The 20962-nt window shown below is 35.1% G+C and overlaps 2 protein-coding genes across 8 annotated transcripts in view; one reads left to right on the forward strand and one right to left on the reverse strand.

The window, feature by feature from the left end:
- Positions 1–596: 596 nt before the first annotated feature.
- The window catches only part of LOC136036378 (protein N-terminal glutamine amidohydrolase-like), a 199745-nt gene continuing 179379 nt past the window's right edge, over positions 597–20962 (forward strand). For 2 of the 6 annotated variants that reach the window (XM_065718557.1, XM_065718556.1), the window contains exons 1-2: positions 597–721; positions 15980–16269. The gene's annotated coding sequence lies outside the window, so the exon portion shown is untranslated. Of the gene's footprint in view, positions 722–937; positions 962–15979; positions 16270–20962 lie in introns of those variants that run through there. The other 4 variants (XM_065718555.1, XM_065718558.1, XM_065718560.1 and 1 more) reach the window with 4 other exon arrangements.
- Positions 9495–14505, reverse strand: LOC136036377 (chromodomain-helicase-DNA-binding protein 1-like). 2 transcript variants are annotated; one of them, XM_065718553.1, is made up of 2 exons: positions 14373–14505; positions 9495–10808 (listed from the first exon to the last, which is right to left on the reverse strand). In XM_065718553.1, the coding sequence occupies exons 1-2, from the start codon at positions 14385–14387 to the stop codon at positions 9594–9596; spliced, it is 1230 nt and encodes a 409-aa protein (XP_065574625.1). In that variant the 5' UTR covers positions 14388–14505; the 3' UTR covers positions 9495–9593. The 2 variants fall into 2 exon arrangements, with proteins under 2 accessions (XP_065574625.1, XP_065574624.1); XM_065718552.1 differs by lacking the exon at positions 14373–14505 and adding an exon at positions 12168–12321.

Below are 20962 nucleotides of genomic sequence, written 5' to 3' on the forward strand. Positions count from 1 at the left end.
AATAGGCAGACTATCCTTTGCCACCTGATTCAGCTGTTTGCAGGTATTGGGCACCTTCTCATCTTTCACATGTGTCAGAATGCAGCACTGAATATTCAAATCTTTACAAAAAATCTCTTATCACTTATAATAATACCAAATCTAAATAGTAAAGTCAATTTTTGCTTCATAGAATATCAAAATGGTGACATAATTCAGCAGTGGATTCATTGTGATCTGGCTATTTTTATCAGTCAACATGTCATCCGATTATCGTAGACAGGGAAAAGAACTTCCAGAACATCTCAATTTTTAAGAGGAAGCGTAAATCGATATGAAATGCCAGGAAACACATGGGAAATGTCAGCAAATATGAAATTTAATTTAAATTGAATTTTTGACAGGTCAATTTTAAAGAACAACAGTCGGATATTCAATTTCAAGACCCTAATAAAGTACTCAAATGTTAAAAAACTATAATTTATGGCTTCTTTTAAAGATTAAAGTGAAATTCCTAGTCGTTCGAGAATTTAACGAAAGGCTATTTGAAAGAGATTTTCGGCTTGTACATTTCCTTCCAGTTTCGTTCGTTCTATTCTACAATTTGGCAAGGACAATATTGCGTTTTGAAATTTGAACGCGTGAAAATAAACCCCACTTTTTGGAAGAAAATGTTCTGGGGTTATTAGGCAAGAGAAGGCGTAAGATTAAGAAGTGTAGCGATATTTTATATCTTATAAAGGTAAGTTAGAACTATTAGATCCGCCTTAGGTCACAAGGCTTTCTTAACATTGCTCATCATCAGCAAGCCTAGATCTATTTAGAAATGTTTTTTTTCTAGTAAATTAGATTGTGTCTTAGTGTTCAATGAACAAATCATGCTTCTAATTTTACATGAAGATTCTAAAGACAAGCTTTTCAGGCAAAGTTTTAGAATACCAGGTTCTCCAGTGGAGACATGCTAGGCCAAGAATGAAAATAGGTAAATTTTCTGATTATTTTTTGCTAACTAATGAGATGGGCTTACTAAGAAATAGGCATACCTTTGCAAATCAGAATATATTATTCATTTATATCCAAAATGTACTTTTGTCTACTCTCTGTAAGTAAATTCTGCTACTTTAACAACTCACTGTAGCACCAAGCTGCTGTAGACCAATACAGCTACACATGCTCCTATATCTTAACCTATTCAAAGCTTCCCTTTTTACAGCCTTCTTAGAATCTCCCATGTTCCTTAAATCTTTCTTCATGGCATCCTCCCACCTCATTTGGGGACAACATGCTTTTAGTTTTGCCATAGATAGTTGGCCAGCAAGTATAATCTCTAAAAATCTGTCATCTTTCATACACAGATTTTTCCTATCTATCTCTTCTCTCAATATTGCCCTGAAAGGCAGCATTGAACCACATTTTTCATACAACTTGCTATTTGAGATGCAGTAAGTAGGCTAAGTTAGATACCTAGAACAATCTATAGGCAGTTTACCTAGAAAGCATCTTGCAGCTTTAGTTTTTCAGAGTGACCAAACTTCAGAACCATACTTGATCCATGCCATCTCTACAGCATCTAATATTTTAACACTGGTTTACAGACTTATCTTCCTATTCTCCAAAAAATTTTTAACTGCAAAGAAAGACCATGGGCCTTGGCTATTCTACTTTTAGCATCTTCAGTACACTGACCATATTCACTAATAATACTAGCTAGGCAAGTGAAGCTCCCCAATTGATACATTTTTTTCACTACATAAAATTGTCTTTTGACATTCACTTATTCCTTGTCTTAGCAACTAAATCTTCTTGACATTAGTTTAAAACCCAATTCTTGCATGCTGAACTCACAAAATATGTATAAGTTTGTTCATTTTTCTAATTTTTTTTTTTATCTAGGAGGCTTAAATCATCATCATATTCTAAGTATAAGGGAGGTTTACTTCTCACTTCCTTTCCTGTGCTCCTTGCATTTAACTATACAGATATATACCCTGAATTGTAAACATGTGCTGAATTTGTTTTAAATCACTCTTTTCATCAAATTGATTTAACAGTCTGTCAAAAATATAGAAAATTTAGTGCATATACACAGTTCAGAATATATATTCATACATTTTGTACAAATATAAGTTCATTTCTTGCTAAAATGAATATAATATTTGGATTCAGGGTAAAATTCTGATTCTTAAGATATGTCCATTTCTTATCTATCTTATTAGTGGTTTAATCAGAAAATTTACTTAAAAGAGGGTATTTTTAGGTTGTTAACTCTGTGCTCTTTTCATGCTCAAAGTTGTGGCTCTATAGAAAGCCTTAGGATATATAGGCAATCAAACTTAAAAATATATGATGCAATGAAGCCATTCATACTTCAAAGTATGCACCATAGGTTAAGTGAAATCCTAGTTTATGGGCTCCTTGCTATCTTTAAAATTAGTTGAACTACTTAAATGAAACTTTCAGGAATGAATCCAAGCTCAAAAATATTACCAGGGAAGATAGCGTCAAGCTAATCTGTTTACAATTTCCTGATTCCAATGGTTTAGAATATTGCAAACCTGAAACATGTATGCCTCAATTTTATACCTAACATTTAGAGAAACATTTATTCTCTGAAAAAAAAAAATGCCTCAATTTTCAGTTTCAAATCTCTTTTTCATTGGCTTTAGCTTTTTAATGCATAATTCTTCCTATTTCAATAAAATTTTAAGGCATACCAAGTGTCTTATCCTAAATGTAAATGTTAAAAATAGATTTAATGATCTTTAAAACCATATTCTCTGAATTTATTATTTAATATTTTTGTCAATATTGTATTCATTTTAATTTTTTAAATACTGTTCAATATTCCCAGGATGGTTTAGCCTCTGAATTTATTTGGAAAGTTTTATTTTCATAATCCAACTGTTTTTAATGATAGTTAAACCCAATGACAGCCTCATTAGGCCCAAGGATAGAGTTTTGAGCTGTCCACCTTTGCTAAATCCTGAGGTTTTAAGTTTTGTATAATTTGTAAAGCATTTTTGTTGCTGTAATTTACACATTTATGTTCTAGACCAGTCATTTGAGTTCTAAAATAAGGAAAAGGTAAATATAGCAGTTGTACTGGAGAATTTGGACTCTTTTGAAGGAAATAAAATAAATTGTAATTGAACAATATAATAATAATAATATACAGTAATATAATAATGTTAATAGAAAAAAAATGAGTAATACCATTAGATTCCCTATTTTGTGCTCTTTCCAAATATCATAGTCCTTTTTCTTATGATGCACCCCTCCCCATTTTAGTCCCATATTTATTGCTAGAATATATACTAATCTAAAAGAAAATGCCATACTAACATTAAAGGTAACATAAAAGGTTAGTATTTTGTATTTAATTCGCCCTTGCTTGTTCCCTGGTTTGCTCTGGACTAGATGAACAATAATGGAGGTTAATGAAATTAGTTATGAAGTTGTGAATGAAAATTCTCACAGTGTAACTTCATAAAAGATAAGAGAATTATAATGAAATGACCTAGGTTGCTTTTTGTATTTAAACTGTTTCCTATTACTAAATATGTTTGATATTCAAAGGTTTCTTTTCAATCCTTGCCTATATCCTAGTATTTTTTGTCCAAAACATAGGCAAATTATTTACCAATAGTGCTGTGAAGCTATTCCAAGCTGCAGTTAGCTGCAGTCCAAAGTGGCTGCATTCACAGCAGAGTGCTGTTATGTTGAAAGAGTAGCTATTTGCAATAGTTGGTTATTGTGATCAGTCATAATAATTTCTTAGTAGCCTAAGTGTATGCCTAATGCAGACCCAAAGGCATGAACTTCACTGGTACTTTCTTTTCTGCATGCTGCCTACCACCAAAACTTTCAAATTTTCTCTTCTGGATTTTTCCCCTTTTTTACCTGATTGTAAGCCAGAGCCTCTTAAAAAACATTACCATGTTTTAGGTAGAAGTAGCAGTGGTGTGAGTTCGCGAAAATTAGGGGGGAGGGAGTAATTTCAATTTAGCAGCAAATCTTTTTACCTTCAAAGATTTATCAAAATCTTAGCCTTGCAAAGGGCTCTTCTATTTCTTGTTTAACAAAAAGAGGAAAATGCCAATTTGAGCAGGTTTAAGGTTGTTTGAATAGGTTATTTCATGCTCAAGCTTTCAAGAAAAAGCATTAAATTCTGGGGATTTTATGAACCTGATCATCAACATATTAAAATTAAAGAATACCATAAAGTTTCATACTGAATTTACTCAAATTTGTGTCTGGTCAGTTTAGTTGTGTCACTTTCAAAATGTCTGTGTTGAACTATTTCGGCTTGAAAATTTTAATTTCTTATTAGTGTTGCAGTTTTCAACCTGTAAAAATATTATAAAAATGGGGTTAAGTGGACAATAGCAACATTTTTGCAACTCAGACAATTGTTGTGCTTTTTCACTGGAACTGTAAATGTCTCAACTTTGAAATTTTAAGATTTTGGTCTTTAGCCCATTTTGTATTCTGCACCATTTGTATTCTGCACCATTTGCCTTAGAAAGGTTGTTCTGTGGGTTAAGTCAATACCAGACTTGGAGCCAGATACAGAGCTGCTAGTAGAGGAGGAGTGGAAATAGGAGCTTGAATGCACTTTTTTGGAACCAAATTTGGCTATTGATAGATTATTGAAAAATTCATTCTCCTAAGGCTTTTCTAAAACTGAATTAATGATTTTCAGGTGATTACATTGGGTGGTAAATAAGATTACCATAGATGGGTTAACTGTAAATCAAAGTAGGATAAAAAGAGTAAATTCATTTCGTTACCTTGGGATCATTCTTAACGAGCTTTTATCCTTCTGTAAGCATTCTTATTATTTGAAATTGAAACTTGACCAGCACTTAGGTTGTCTTCATAGATTGAAACATCTGTTTCCTTTTTCCATCCTTAAAATTTATACCACTCTCTAATTGAATCATATGTTAGTTATTGCCCTGTAGTTTATCTCAACACATTTATGGTCTAATTGCAACCTCTTCAGATAATTCAAAGTAAGGCAATTAGAATTCTGGGATTTTTGTTCATCGCCCTGTGAGGCTTAAAAATCTGTCAGAAACTCAAACTTTACATATTTTACTCAATATAGCTAATCTCAAACAGCTGAAGGATGTGCATACAGCAGTTTGGTGTTATGACATCCAATCCTCAACAAATTATTTCCATGATTCGGGTATAATTGAGAATCCCACTTCTCCTGCCCACCACGTCTGCTCCAAGAGGTATTGTCTTCCACCAATCAAATCAGAAAGAGCTAGATTCTCAATCAGATACCAGATTTCTCATATTGTAAATAAACTTAATTTAGTAGAAACGTCCCGAAGTTTCACTAGCCGATTTTCCTTGAAAAAACATATTTCAAAATAGTTCTTTGCCTGGATGTCAGGATTGATGAATAATAGATTTTAGTATGTATTTTATTTGGAGTGTTCTCGCGCTGGGGTGGCCTCCTCTATTATCTCCTACCTTGTATGGTTTTTTTGCCATGTTTTTTTTTCTTATGACGAGATGTTGTGTTTTTTCTATGGATTTTTACTGTCCCAGCCTTACGAGCTCTGCTCTCTGTCGGTGCATAATATTGTTTTTGTATTTTTAAAGTTGAATTTAATAAATTCCTATTCCTACAAAAAAAAAGACAACTATTTTTTATATCACAAGAAGTTGTTAGTATATTGAAAATGAGCTTTGGTTGTATCTGAAGAGCATACATCTCCTAATTTTTATGAAATAATGTAATTTTTAAGGCACTTGATATTAACCAAGTGACATATAGCAATCACAAATTCTGTCAGTCTGTCTGTCGGTCTGTCTTTCTGTCAGTCCTGGTCTTGCCACCTTAGGCACTTCCAGGTAAGCTAGGACAATGAAATTTGGCAGGCGTATCAGGAACCGGACCAGATTAATTTAGAAACAGGCGTTTTCCCGATTTGACCATCTTTAGGGGGGAGTGGGGCCTGGTTAATTTGGAAAAATAGAAAAAATGAAGTATTTTTAACTTACGAACGAGTGAGGGGATCTTAATGAAATTTGATGTTTGGAAGGACATCGTTCCTTAGAGCTCTTATCTGAAATCCCGATCAGATCCGGTGACATTGGGGGTTGGAGGGAAGAACCTAAAATCTTGGAAAACGCTTAGAGTGGAGGGATCGGGATGAAACTTGGTGGGAAAAATAAGCAGGATTCCTAGATACGTGATTGACATAAACGGAACGGATCTGCTCTGTTTGGGGGGAGTTGGTTGGGGGGGGGCTAATTCTGAAAAATTAGAAAAAAATGAGGTATTTTTATTCTCAATGAAATTTGAAGTTTGGAAGGATATCGCGTCTCAGAGCTCTCACTTTAAATTGCGACCGGTTCTGGTGACATTGGGGGGAGTTGGGGGGGGGACTTAAATCTTGGAAAACACTTAGAGTGGAGGGATTGGATGAACTTGGTGGGAAAAATAAGCAGAAGTCCTAGATACCTAATAGACATAATCGGAACGAATCTGCTCTACTTGGGAGAGTTTATTTTTTGGGGGGGGCTTAATTCTGCAAAATTAGAAAAAATGACGTATTTTTAACTTACGAAGGAGTGATCGGATCTTAATGAAACTTCATATTTAGAAGGATCTCGTAACTCAGATCTGTTATTTTAAATCTTGATCGGATCCAGCATCATTAGGGGGGGGGGCAGTTGGGGTGGGGGGGACTGGAAATCTTGGAAAATACTTATAGCAGAGATATCAGGATGAAACTGGGCGGGAAGTGTAAAAACAAGTCTGTGATACGTGACTGACATAACCGGACCGGATCCGTTCTTTTTGGTGGATTTTGGGAGGGGAGAATAATTGGGAAAAAATCGAAAAAATGAGGTATTTATAACTTACGAACAGTTGATCAGATTCTGATGAAATTTGATATTTAGAAGGATCTTGTGCTTTAAAGCTCTTATTTAAAATTCTGACCTGGTCCTATGACATGGGGGGAGTTGAAGGGGGGAAACCGGAATTCTTGGAAAACGTGAAAATTGGGGTATCTTTATCTTACGAATAGGTGATCTGACCTTAATGAAACTTGATATAAAGAAGGATCTTATGTCTGAGATGCTCCATTTTCGACTCTAATCGGATCCGGGGACATGAGGGTTGGAGAGAGGAAACAGAAATATTGGAAAACGCTTAGAGTGGAGAGGTCGGGATGAAACCTGATGGGAAGAACTAGCACAAGTTCTAGATACGTGATTGACATAATTGGAACGGATCCGTTCTCTTTGGAGGAGCTGGGGGATGTTAGTTCGGAAAAATTAGGAAAACTGAGGTATTTTTAACTTAAGAACGGTTGACTGGATCTTAATGAAATTTGATATATAGAAGGAACTCATGTCTCAGACCTCTTATTTCAGATCTCGACCAGATCTGTTGACATTAGGGGGAGTTGTTATTTTAATGTAGCCCACATTCTTGTTTTGGGTGAAAGGGGTTGGGGGTACATTGCTGTACCACAATCATTGGCCTTAGTACTTGCGTTATTTGTTGTCTTTAGTCTGTACTAGGCCCTATGAGATTTAGTTTTGTACTCACTCAATTCGTTCATCAAAGGAGAGACAATTTTGAATGAAGAGACATTAGATCTAGTTAAGTGACTCTACGCTTCTCCTCAACTTGGTTATGATAACTCAAAAGGGTATGTCTCAATTTCTTGTTTTTTTTTCGAATGCTATTTATTACCCACTCCCTTAAACTAAGCTTGCTCAATCCAATGGCTGAATCAATGGTCATATCCGTTGACTATCCCTCAAATGCTTAGAAATTTGTGTGTGTCTAAGTGTGGTAAATCTACTTTTAGAAATATTTTTTACCCAAAAATATACCTTTTTAGGTAAGCATATCCTACCATTAGAAAACTTCATTTTTAGAAGCCACAGCTTCAACACCAAATGAGTGGTGTTTGAGGGAGCAACAGCTCATCAATAACACTAGTTAAAAACAAGTGAGATATCTAAGGGACAAAAGAAGATAAATCTTCCCTTGGTCTAGCATCTATTGGGGTGTCATTTAGATAAAATATATACCATATATCTCATCAAAAATATGCCAACTGACGTTGTTAATGCAGAGGGGAGGGGGGGATGCAGAAATTTTCCTAAGGTTCTGAAAACTTACCGACGCCCATATTCAAACCCGAAACGTATTTTAATTTTTATTCTGTGTAAAACATTAGCTATTTAACATGAGTGTATTGGAATTACAGTTGGAAAGTCGAATTTTGTTTGCTACCACTAGTGGGATAACTACTACTTTCTTGAAAATCCTTATTTATGGGGCCTGGTATAAACATATAGCCCCAAAAAAGAAAAGTAGGTTGAAGATGGTCTAAATGAGAGAAAATAGATTCCAGTATACGTGTGTTCTCACATGTCACATTTTGCAACTTGTTTCTACTTCTCAGAGGATGTGACAAGTAAGTAAATTATTTGATTTAATTGGCCTGTGAAATAAATTTAGGGATATCTAATTATTTTTACTCAAAGGGATTTCACTCAGTAACAACGACTTTTAAGAGAATATTATATTAAATTATATGTTCTAAAATCTTCAGCAAATTTTTCATGCTTTTTTTTTTGCTCTGCTGACAACAGTTGTTTGGTCTACAAAAAAGTGACTTAAATGACCGTTTGATTTCCTAATCCACTCTCTTGGAAAATTAACCCCATTTCCATATTTGTTTCAACTCTTCTTTTATTGAAAAATACTTTTGTGATGGCGGTTATGGTAGAAGTATTTTATAAATTGCTGATTTTCTCATATTTATGCCCCTTTCAAAATATCCTCTCTAATGTAAATTCCAACATACAGGCTCGGTGATTGTTCTTATGATGATAATAATTAGTTGATTCTTCAGGAATAGTTTATCTTTTTACCTTAGAACATATTTGTTCACTTCATGTAAATAGTTGTAGGTTCAGACATGTCTGACCCTTAAGAGATAGAGACGACCAGAGACGTTACTCTGAGGAAAGTCGAAAATAGAAGGCAATTATAACGAAAACCTTTTCAGTTCAAAACAGTAAGCTACATAACGAAACTCTTGGTTGGCACAGCGAATCCACATTTTAGCACTAAATATCAATAAAAACAAGTGTGTGTTTTCATCTTATGTGAAATACGCCCTTTGCTTTTGAGCTCTATAGTGTATTTAATTGAAAACATAAATTTACAACGTGCTTTAAAATATGTCTTGATAACTTAGTTTGTGTCCCTAGCTTATTCACATGACCAAATTTTTCCCTTCCTGATAATCCCTAGGTTCCCAACAATCTTCCTCAATGAGACTCTCAAGGTTCACTTCAACGAACGAAGGATTCAGAGACTAATAAAGCAATGTATGCAATATCAAAGCAGAAAACATATTTACTAGAAACGATGAGCAAAGATTATTTTTATACATATGCTGCTAATTGCTTTTATTCAAAAGAAAACGTTTTAGCTATTAAACACACTTATGTAGCAAAAATAATGCTGAAATATTGTCATAGTTAAAACGATTTATAAGGTATTATGGTAATAAAACTAACCTTACTGATTCAGTAATTTAAATATAGTCTTGTTAGATTCAACAAAGATATCTGTAGTTCTCTTCAAAGGGGTCGAGTTTCTTCTTTTTTTCATATCCCTTTTTTCTCCAGTGATGGGCATGTTCTGGTGTTCGCTTTGGTCGACATCCTTTGATTTCAGATTCCTCTTTTTCTTCATTATTGGTGTTGAGCATGTATACTTTTGAATTACCATTAATCGGGTTAAATGTTACATCATGTTCTGAGTTTGATGCGTCTTCTCTTTCTCCATTTGGATCAGTGGCAAATATTTCAGGGTTTCTGTCAGGGGATTCGCTATCCTCTTTTGTGTTAATAATTGATGCTTCTGAGTATGTTTCAAATGACTCGGACGATGTAACATAAGCAATTATGTGTGGTTTATCTTTTTCCTCAGTGTGGGTGATGGCGACAGACACTTCAGACGCTCTATTTGAAGCAAAGGTTGATTTAGCTTTTTGTTGTGTGTTTGCTTTGGGGATAAACAGTTCAGTGTTTCTGCTAAGAGATTCAAGGGATTCACTTTCTTCTTCTCTATTTGCGCTGGTGACAGACAGTTCAGTGCTTTTTTCTAATGATTCAAGTATTGGTTCCTCAGTATATGTGTGTAATTTATCTTTTCCTTCGGTGTTCTTGTTGGTGACAAGTACTTTGGAGCTACTTCTACTTGAAACCAAATTTGATTTGTCTTCAGTATTTGTCTTAGTGATCGACTGTTTAGAATTTTTACCGATGGATTCATGGGATTTTGTTTCTTCTTCTCCATTTTTGCTGGTGATAGACAAATCAGTCTTTCTATCGATTAATTCAACTGGAGGTAGCTCAGTAAATATGCGCGGTTGATCTTTTTCTTCAGTGTTGGTGTTAGGGATGGGCACTTTGGACATGCATCTGTTTGAAGCCATGTTTGATGTGTTGTTGTCTTCAGTTTTGGTGATAGATAGTTCAGAGTGTCCGTCAAAGGATTCAACGGATTTACTTTCTTCTTCTCTGTTTGTGCTGGCGATAGACAATTCACTGTTTCTTTCGAGCAACTCTGTTGGTGGTAGCTCAGCAAGTATTTGTGATTTATCTTCTTCTTCAGCATTGGCACTAGTGATAGACACTTCGGAGGAGCTGCTGACTGATCTTTTACGCAAAAGCTCAGGTTTTAAGCTTGACTGATATTCCAGCCTCATATGCGCCAAGGGAAAAGGTCTGACAAGTTTGAGAACTGACTGTAGCAGTATGATGTGCTGCAAAAGAAAATGAAGGCATGGATTTATTACAGATTTTAGAAATAGTGTTTATTGCTGAAATCTTCTTTTCAGATGTTTTGCTTTGCACCTCATTTTGATGTTTCAAAGACTTTTTTTTTACTTGTTTTCACTTTTTTTTCGAATTCTGTTGCTTGGACAAGCCCTAAAAAATTGTCAAGAACTGTTCATAACCGTTATCAGCTATGACTCGGAATTGGGAGAGTTATCTTCGTTAGAACATATTTCTAAATTGTTTCTTTTCAACCTTGTTTTTTCGACTCTGGAATGTTTCTGTTGAATAAAATTTCGAGAAAAACAAAAGTAGAGGGATTTTAAATAACTTGCAGCAATGAACTTTGGGGATAGCCACAATCTGGCAATTAAGTTCAAACTTCTAATATCATTTCTACCTTCACGTATTTAAGACGCCTCATTGAGTAATAGCTGCAGACTGCTGAAATCCTGAGTTTTACCAATTTTCTAAAAGTGTTTCCACTTCGTGACACCTACTTATGAATTTTTAATTTTAGCCTGGGACAGTAGATCCAATAGATCCTACCAAAGTCATGTTTTCGGTGGAAAAATTGGAGTTTGTTTAGTTTGCCACGAATAAATCTGCTATAAAATAGTCATAATAAAATACACAGACCAAGAAAAGTCATAATGTTCGCTTAAAAAAAATCAATATTTATATGTTTTTTAATTCGGACAGTTTGAATTTTTTGGAAGTCAAATAAGCTGGAAACAGTAGAGGTTTTATATGAAAGGTTTTTTTTTACCCCTAGAGGCTTTTCTTTTGAAAAATAAAACGTTTCAGCGAGGCATACCAAAATGTTAGCCAATTGCAGCCAGGATTCCAGCTTAGACATCATCCTGCCATCCCCAGCCAATCTAAATCCAGCCTATGCATCCATTCGAAAAACAGAAGAAGAACAAAAAGGAAATAGAATAAACTACTAGGATAGTTTAAGATTTTTTGTTTCTGTTCAACGTCCTCTTATTACACATTGGTTATTTGGTCTCTCTCTAATAAAGTTACTAGTAAGTTTCTCGATTCCTGTGCAGAATACCACCATGGACCTTGGCTATTCTACTTTTTACATCTTTACTGCATCAGCCATCTAAACTAATAATACTACCCGAGTAAGTGAAGTATTCTACTCAATTGATCTCCTTGTTACCCAACATCACCTCTTTGCCTTCATATATTCGTAGTCTAAGCAACTTTGTCTTCTTAACATTAGTTTTCAAACCTACTCTCACATTCTCAAAACCTCCGAAAATTCATTCATTTTGCTAACATTTTATCTAAGACACTCAATTCATTTGTATAATCTAAGTCAAGGAGAGGTTTACCTTTCCGTTTGATTCCATGCTGTCCCATAGCCTCTGCTGTTTTCCTTAGGACAACATTTATTAGAATGATCCGTATAAATTGGGGTAGAGCATAAATTTTGTGAAATCTTTATACTTTGTCTTGATAAATTGTTCCAGCTTCGAAGCTGAACATTCTAGAAATCAAATAACTTAGAATACTGATAGAACTTCATGTTATCTCTCTGATAATCCAATTGGAATTTCCGTGTGTTTCCGTAAAATTTCTTTAAATTCTTAGGTAATAATGTTGGAAATTCTTATTTGGAAACAGAAGTCTCAATTTTTCTTTTTTTTCGATTTTCGAAAATTTCTATTACTTGTTAAACGTTTATTGTTTCGTGAAGTAGGCAGGAAGACATGTAATTTTATATATTCAAACTTTATGCTAAGAAAGAATTTCTAAAGTTGTCATTGGGCATCGATTTCCATGACATTCTAGATACAAATTTTGTTCTGTTCCGGGAGAGAAATTTGGAAGGGGAAAGCGTGGGGTTTAAGACTGTCGATCACCATAAGCCATAAATTCAGCCGATTTCTCTCCTTTTATGGCATATACTCGTGAGTATTTCTATTTTATGGTGGTATTGGATATCCTGCAGCCCACTCTAAAATCATGTTTGTGATGACAAGATTGGAATTTTTTAACTTTACTTCTCTCTCCTTATAATACATATTTTTTAGAAAAGTTGTATAGGTTAGATAAGAAATAAGTTTGGAATTCTCCCACTAGTCAAAGTTTAATAAACCTAATTTACATTTCTAGTCAGTTTCAAAAGGGACATTTGTTTCACTTGTGCAGACAAACAACCGGTTAAAAGAAAAAAAAAAGTTGTTAAGTTAACAACATTTTGAAATTTCTGGTCCCTACAAGGAAACCCTTCGCTAAGTCTAGACTAGAGCATAAACACAAAAACCACCTTAAATCCGTGCGCCTGGGTGGCCTTTTTATTTATGATTGCACGGAATACAATTATCTGGGTTCGCTCTATTCCCCTTGAAAAATTTTTCCCCGAAAAGTTCCCTCACCCTTCGTGAAAATCCCCCCATCCAGTGAAAAATTCCACCCGGGAAATTCCCACCAAATGAAAAATTGAGCAGCCCAAGAGAAACTTAGACAAATAAAAAGAAGAAAGAAAAGTCTATGATTGTACATTAGACATTCTGAAGGAGGGGCGGTGGGTCATTGAGTTGGTGGGGGTGGCCAGATGCCTAAAAGAATGCGCATCAATGCTCAAATTGTATAAATCTCCACGATCCTTCACATAAATCGAGGAAGGGTAGGGGGAGGGTAGGAATTAACTTATCATCTCCCTTCATTTAAAATCAGCCCTAATAAGGGTGCTGCAGTGCGATACCCCCTTTTTATTGCTGAAAAGTGTTTCTGACATTTATTTTAAAGCTTGATTTAACTATACTAGTTTGGTTCATATTACATAAAATTTATATGCAAAGATGTGTAAGTGCACATCAGATATTATGAATTATGATAGCTATTAATAATATTGGATAATTTTGTAGGCTGGGGAAGAGATGCATCAAAGAGTGTATTTTAATTCCGAAACTACCTAACCTTCATTGAACCTTCAAATAAATTTAGCATTAGTTTTTGGGAAAGGAGAAGATAGAAATTAATATCTAATTCCTATTGATATCATGGAGTATATTTCTGGTCTACGCCTTAATTATGAAAGTAAAGAGTAATATTAAACCCTAAAACAAGCAGAATCTATTCCATATAGTGGGGACTGCTCCCTTATAAACCCCCCTGGCGGTCGTAGAAACTTCGGCGAATGCGCATCCGATCGAAGATTGAGGGTTCTAGTGTCCTTTTTGAAACTCAAAAGTAATTGAAAAGCAACCAGCTCCTTTCGTATAACCTATTTTAATATCTGGCCCTTTTGTTACCCCTTAAGACATCTTATCAACATTTTGAGGTATCTATATTGTCCGGAATTCTTATAAATATTAATAAATTTGCGTCCAATAATGACATAACCCGCCGAGTTCCTGTGACAAAGGCAGTAAATTTTGCGAACTGTAATTTCTTTAGGGATATATTTTATAGTGGCGCAGATTTGGTAAATCGGCACAAAAAAGCTACATTTGTCCAGCCCTTAAAGCTAAATTTTGGCCGATTTCAACATGCATTCGAAAAAGAAGATAAAGAAAATAGAATAAACTTACAAAAATAGTTTTCATGCTGTATTTCTGTTTATTGTCTTTCTATCACTGAATGGTCGTTTTGCCACTCAGTACTAAAGTTACTTGCTAATTTTTCTGCTTGAAGAATACTAATTCCGGAAAGTGCTTGTGCCTAAAATAAAATACGAAAATGGTATTGCATCATAAGGATATGATAGAAAATTATATTTTTGAACCAAAATACTGGTTGTGCATCCTATATTATAGCTCAATGTTGTATTATGAAATTTTATGTGAATAAATTGAATATTAGTGGTTTTGTCCCTCTGTAATAAAGCTGTTGGCTAATTTTTCGGCTCTTGTGTAGAATATTAATGCCATATAGTGCTTGTGACAAAAAAAAATATGCGAAAATGGTATTGCAATGTTATATTATGAAATTTATTTGAATAAATTGAATAATGGTGGTTTTGTCACTCTGTAATAAAGCTTTTCGCTAATTTTTTGGCTCTCGTGTAGAATGTTAAGTGCCAAATAGTGCTATTGACTAAAATAAAATACAAAAAACGTATTACAATGTAAGATAAGATTGAAAAATATGTTTTTGAGTCTGTGAGTCAAATATCCCTCCGAACTATCTGTCCTAGCTATAGGGAAAGGGGGTTGGGTTGTAAGTAAAAAAAAAAACAAACTGTAAGAATATTTTAAGGATCTATGTCATTCTCCCCCATGAAGAATTTTGAGAAGAATACGTGAAACCCCAGAAGACCCAAGAGGAATCTTTTAAAGAACACTAGTGCTAGAAGCCCATAAATTTTCTTTTGCCCACCCCCCTAAACCTCTCTCTGCGGTTGTGTTGTGTGCAAAGTGTTGCGAATGGCTTATGCTAAATGAACTTCTGAGATCTTCAGGTTTGAGAGCAATTATTATTATTATCATTTACGTTTTTCAGTTTTGTGACTAAAATAAAGTGACTAACCACCCCCTAAACCTCTCTCTGCGGTTGTGTTGTGTGCAAAGTGTTGCGAATGGCTTATGCTAAATGAACTTCTGAGATCTTCAGGTTTGAGAGCAATTACTATTATTATCATTTACATTTTTCAGTTTTGTATTGTGATCGGCAGTCTGTAGCTTGGTAACGGTAAAATACGAAAATTCAAAACTTTTCCTTTATGAGGGTCTTGAAACGGGCAACAAAAGCTACCCTAAATTTCGCGTTATAAAAAAAATTTCAAAAATTTTTTCTAGCTTTCGAAATAGTCAAACAGTTCTTGGCAAGGATCAAACAGTTCGTGGTAAACAAACTGTAAGTAAGGAGTGACCCGGCTCAATAGTAAGCGAAACTCTAAAAAACGGAATTTTGATACCAATATATACATAAAAAGAATCGGGTTTTTACCCTGATTTTAATATATAAGTTTCATCAAGTTTAGTCCTACCCATCAAAAGTTACAAGCCTGAGATTATTGGCCTTATTTTCGTAAAAAGGGGGAAATACTCTCTAAAAGTCATGGAATCTTAATGATTTTCACACCGTCAGATTCAGCGTAACAGAGAACTCTATTGTAGAGGTTTCAAGCTCTTATATCAAAAATGTGGAATTTTCTATTTTTGTCAGAAGAAAGATGACGGATGCGTTTTTTTTTCAGGGGTGATCGTATCGACCCAGTAGCCCTAGATTTTCACAAGAAGGCTCATTCGAATGGAAATCAAAAGTTCTAGTGCACTTTTTTAAGTGGCCGAAAAATTGGAGGGAAACTAGGCCCCCTCCCACGCTCAATTTTTCTCAAAGTCACCGGATCAAAATTTTGAGATAGCCATTTTGTTCAGCATAGTCGAACTATCTAATAACTATGTCTTTGAGGACGTTTTAATCCCCCACAGTCCCCGGGATCAAGTTATGAATTTTGCTCATTTCTACATATAGTATTGGTTATTGGTAAGTATACAGACATTTTCAAGGGTATTTTTCTGGGGGGGGGGTGGTCGAGTGGATTTAGTTCTATGGGAGAATCTTTCCATAGGGGAATTTTTCTTGGGGGGAGAGAATTTCCATGAAGGGGCGCTGGATTCCCCAGCATTATTTTAAAAAAAATTAGAAATTAAATAAAAAAACAAGATTTCTCAACTGAAAGTAAGGAGTATTTTAGAAGTATTATTTTTTGTAAGCTAAAGTATTTTTTAGTAGTCTCAAAAGAACTAATTATTCTAATTAAATGGCCTTTGAGATTCAGTGGTCATCTTAAAGAATTGGAACAGATTTCGAATTTTAGCGTAAACTTTGAGGTATTAATGAGGGGGCGAACCACCCCTTATTACGTATGTGAGGTAGGTTACCCCCTCGTCAATACCTCGCTCTTTACGCTAAAGTTCAAATTTTGTGGCCTATATAAGCAATAATTTTCATTTTTTGTTTTCTGGCCAATCTTAGCATTTAATTTTATCTTAAGCAGCCTTATAACTATGCTTTTTGTGTGATAATGAATCAAAGATGTTTTATGTTTTCGGCTTGTGGTTATTATTAGATAAATAAAAAGCTTTTTCAAACTGAAAGTAAGAAATAACATTAAAACTTGAAAGAAACATAAATTATTACGTATATCTTTTGAAGATCTTTTGTTGCAGTCATGTGAGAATTGGTCAACTTGTGACTTTCGTTTTCATAAAAATAGTTTCGACCTCTTGTGCCGTTCTGTTACTATGCCTTACAAATTTAGTTCCTCAAATATAACTAATGTAAATTGCGTGGGAGAATCTTTCCATGGAGAAGTTTGGGGGAAGGGAATATCCCATGGAAGGGGGAGGATTGATTTCCCTATAGGCCTAACTATCCACAATCAAATAAAAATGAGTTTTTTAAACTGAAGGTAAGAAGCAACATTAAAACTTAAAACCAACATAAAATATTATGTAAATGCGGGGAGTTGCCTTTCTTTAATAGCTTGCTATTACGCCAAAGTTAATTTTTTTTTTAGTTTTTATGGGACTTGGTATTTACCAAGTGACATATAGCGATTGCAAATTCTGTCGGTCTGTCGGTCTGTCTGTCCCGGTTTTGCTAGTTTAGGCACTTCCAGATAAGCTAGGACAATGAAATTTGGTAGGAATATCAAGGATCAGACCCGATTAAATTATAAATATTGTTTCCCCGATTCGACTATCTGGGGGAGTGGGGGGATGGTTAATTCGGGAAAATTAATAAAAAACGAGGTATTTTTAAATTAAGAACAGGTGATCTGACCTTAATGAAATTTCAGATTTAGAAGGATATGATGTCTTAGAGCTCTTATTTTAAATTCTGACCGGATCCAGTGACATTGGGAGGAGTTGGATCTAAAATTTTGGAAAACGCTTAGAGTTGAGGGATCGGGATGAAATTTGGTGGGAAGAATAAGCACAGGTCAAAGATACGTGACTGACATAACTGGACCAGATCCGCTCTCCTTGGGGTAGTGGGGGGTAATTTGGAAAAATTAGAAAAATGAGGTATTTGTAACTTACGAACGGCTGATCAGATCATAATGAAATTTGATATTTAAAAGGATCTTGTGCTTCAGAGGTCTTATTCTAAGTCTCTATCAGATCCGGTGACATTGAGGGGGGGGGGTTGGAGGGGAAAACCGGAAATCTTGGAAAACGTGAGTGAAAATTTAGGTATCTTTATCTTACGAATGAGTGATCGGATCTTAATGAAACTTGGTATATAGAAAGATCTTATGTGTCAGATGCTCCATTTTTACTTCGAATTGGATTTGGGGACATAGGAGGTTGCAGGGGTGAAACAAAAATCTTGGAAAACGCTTAGAGTGGAGAGATCAGAATGAAACTTGATGGGAAGAATAAGCACAAGTATTAGATACGTGATTGACATAATTGGAAGGGATCCGATTTCGAAGCTTCCGGGCGTGCTAGGACGATGAAAAGTAATAGGCGTGTCAGGGACCTGTAAAAATCGACTTGATAACAGTCGTTTCCCTGATTCGAACATCTGGGGTACTGGAGGGAGAGGAAAAATTGACAAATGAGGTATTTTTAACTTACGAATAGGTGATCGGATCTTAAAGAGATTTGATATTTAGAAGGACCTCGTGTCTCAGAGCTCTTATTTTAATCCCGACCGTATCTGGGGATATTGGGGGAGTTCAGGGGGAAATCTTGGAAAACGCTTAGAGTGGAGAGATCGGGATGAAACTTGGTGGGAAGAATAAGCGCAAGTCTTAGATACGTGATTGACATAACCGGACTGAATCTACTCTCTTTGGGGGAGTTTGGGGGGGGGGGGGTGTTAATTAGGAAAAATTAGAAAAATTGAGGTGTTTTTAACTTAAGAACGGGTGACCGGATCTTAATGAAATTTGATATTTAGAAGGAACTCATGCATCAGAGCTCTTATTTTAAATCCCGAACAAATCTGCTGACATTGGGGGGATATGGAGGGGAAACAGGAAATCTTGGAAAACGCTTAGAGTGGAGAGATTGGGATGAAACATGGTAGGTAGAATAAGCAAATATCTTGGATACGTGATTGATGTAACCGGACCGGATCCGCTCTTTTTGGGGAGTTGGGAGGGGGTCCAGTGCTTTGGCGAGTTCGGTGCTTCTGGACGTGCTAGGACGATGAAAATTGGTTAGCGTGTCAGGGACCTGCACAAATTGACTTGATAAAGTCGTTATCACCGATTTGACCATCTGGGGGGCTGAAGGGAGAGGAAAAATTCGAAAAAATTAGGTATTTTTAACTTGCGAGTGGGTGATCGGATCTGGATGAATTTTGAAAATCAGTAGGACTTCCTGTCTCATAGCTCTTATTTTAAATCTCGACCGGCTTCAACCCTCTGATTTTTCTTTTAAATCAGTCTATTGATTGTTAGAATTTTGCTAGAACTCATGCCATATGTGCTCTTGGCTCTTTCGACCTAGCCTTTGTGATTCAGGAGTCATTCTTAAAAAACCGGAACAAAAATCAAAGTTTGGCTATTATAAGGTTATTATTAGTTAAAAAAAAGTAGCCTAAAATTATTATGCAAATTTCGTTTTAATTATTCATATACAATGAGCCAAATTCAAAAGCTACACTAATTCAAAACGTTCAAAAATTAAATTAAAAAAAAAACAAGTTATTTTTAACTGAAAGTAAGGAGCGACATCAAAACTCAAAACGAACAGAAATTATTGCGTATATAAATGGGACTGTCTCCTCTTCAATGCCCCGCTATTTACGGTAAAGATTCTTATTGTTTTAAAAAGTAGAGTTGTGAGAAATAGTCAAACTTTAGCGTAAAGAGCGGGATGTTAAGGAGGGGACAGCCCCTTTCATATACGGAATATTTTCTGTTCTTAAGTTTGACCCGGCTCAATAGTAAACGAAACTCTAAAAAAAGGAATTTTGATGCTAAAAGATACATCAAAAGAATCAAATTTTCACGCTGATTCTAAATATATAAGTTTCAATTAATTTAATCTTTTTAATCAAAAGTTACGAGCCTGAGAAAATTTGCCTTATTTTGGAAAATAAGGGGAAATATCCCCTAAAAGTCATAGAATCTTAACGAAAATCACACCATCGCATTCGGCGTATCAGAGAAACCCTATAGAAAAAATTTCAAGCTCCTATCTAAAAAAATGTGAAATTTCGTATTTTTGGCCAGAAGACAAATCACGGGTGCGTGTTTATTTGTTGTTGTTTTTTTCTTTTTCCCAGGGGTCATCGTACAAACCAAGTGGTCCTAGAGTGTCGCAAGAGAGCTCATTCTTACGGAAATGAAAAGTTCTAGTGCCCTTTTTAAGTGATCAAAAAAATTGGAGGGCACCTAGGCCCCCTCCCACGCTCATTTTTCCCAAAAGTCAACGGATTAAATTTTTGAGATAGCCATTTTGTTCCGCATAGTCGAAAACCATAATAACTATGTCTTTGGGAATGACTTACTCCCCCACAATCCCTGGGGGAGGGGCTGCAAGTTATAAACTTTCACCAGTGTTTATATATAGTAATGGTTATTGGGAGGTGTATAGACGTTTTCAAGGTTTTTTTTTTGGTTTGGGGGTGGGGTTGATGGGAGGGGGCTATGTTGGAGGATATTTCCCTGGAGGAATATGTCATGGGGGAAGAAAAATTCAATGAAAAGGGCGCAGGATTTTCTAGCATTACTATAAAAAAAAAACAATGAAAAAATAAACATGAAAACGTTTTTCCAATTGAAAGTAAGGAAGAGCATTGAAATTTAAAACGAACGGAGATTATTACGCATATGAGGGGTTCTAAAAATACTTTAACATAAAGAGCGAGGTATTTAGGAGGAGACTAATACCTCGCTCTTTATGCTAAAGTATTTTTAGTAATTTCAACTATTTATTCTACGGCCTTTTTGATTCAGTGGTCATTCTTAAAGAATTGGGACGAAACTTACGATTTAGTGTAAAGAGCGAGGTATTAACGAGGGTACAAACCCCCTCGTACCCATAATAAAAATATAAGAATATAAAAGTTTGTTACGTAAGTTAATTCTTAAGTTACGCATATTTTTTACTAATAAAAACGTTCGTTAAAAATTAAAAGTTCTAGTAGCCTTTTTAAGTAACCGAAAAATTGGAGGGCAGCTAGGCCTCTTTCCCCATCCCTTATTTCTCAAAAT

Source organism: Artemia franciscana, chromosome 15, assembly GCF_032884065.1.
Source record: "Artemia franciscana chromosome 15, ASM3288406v1, whole genome shotgun sequence".
NCBI classification, from domain to species: Eukaryota; Metazoa; Arthropoda; class Branchiopoda; order Anostraca; family Artemiidae; genus Artemia; species Artemia franciscana.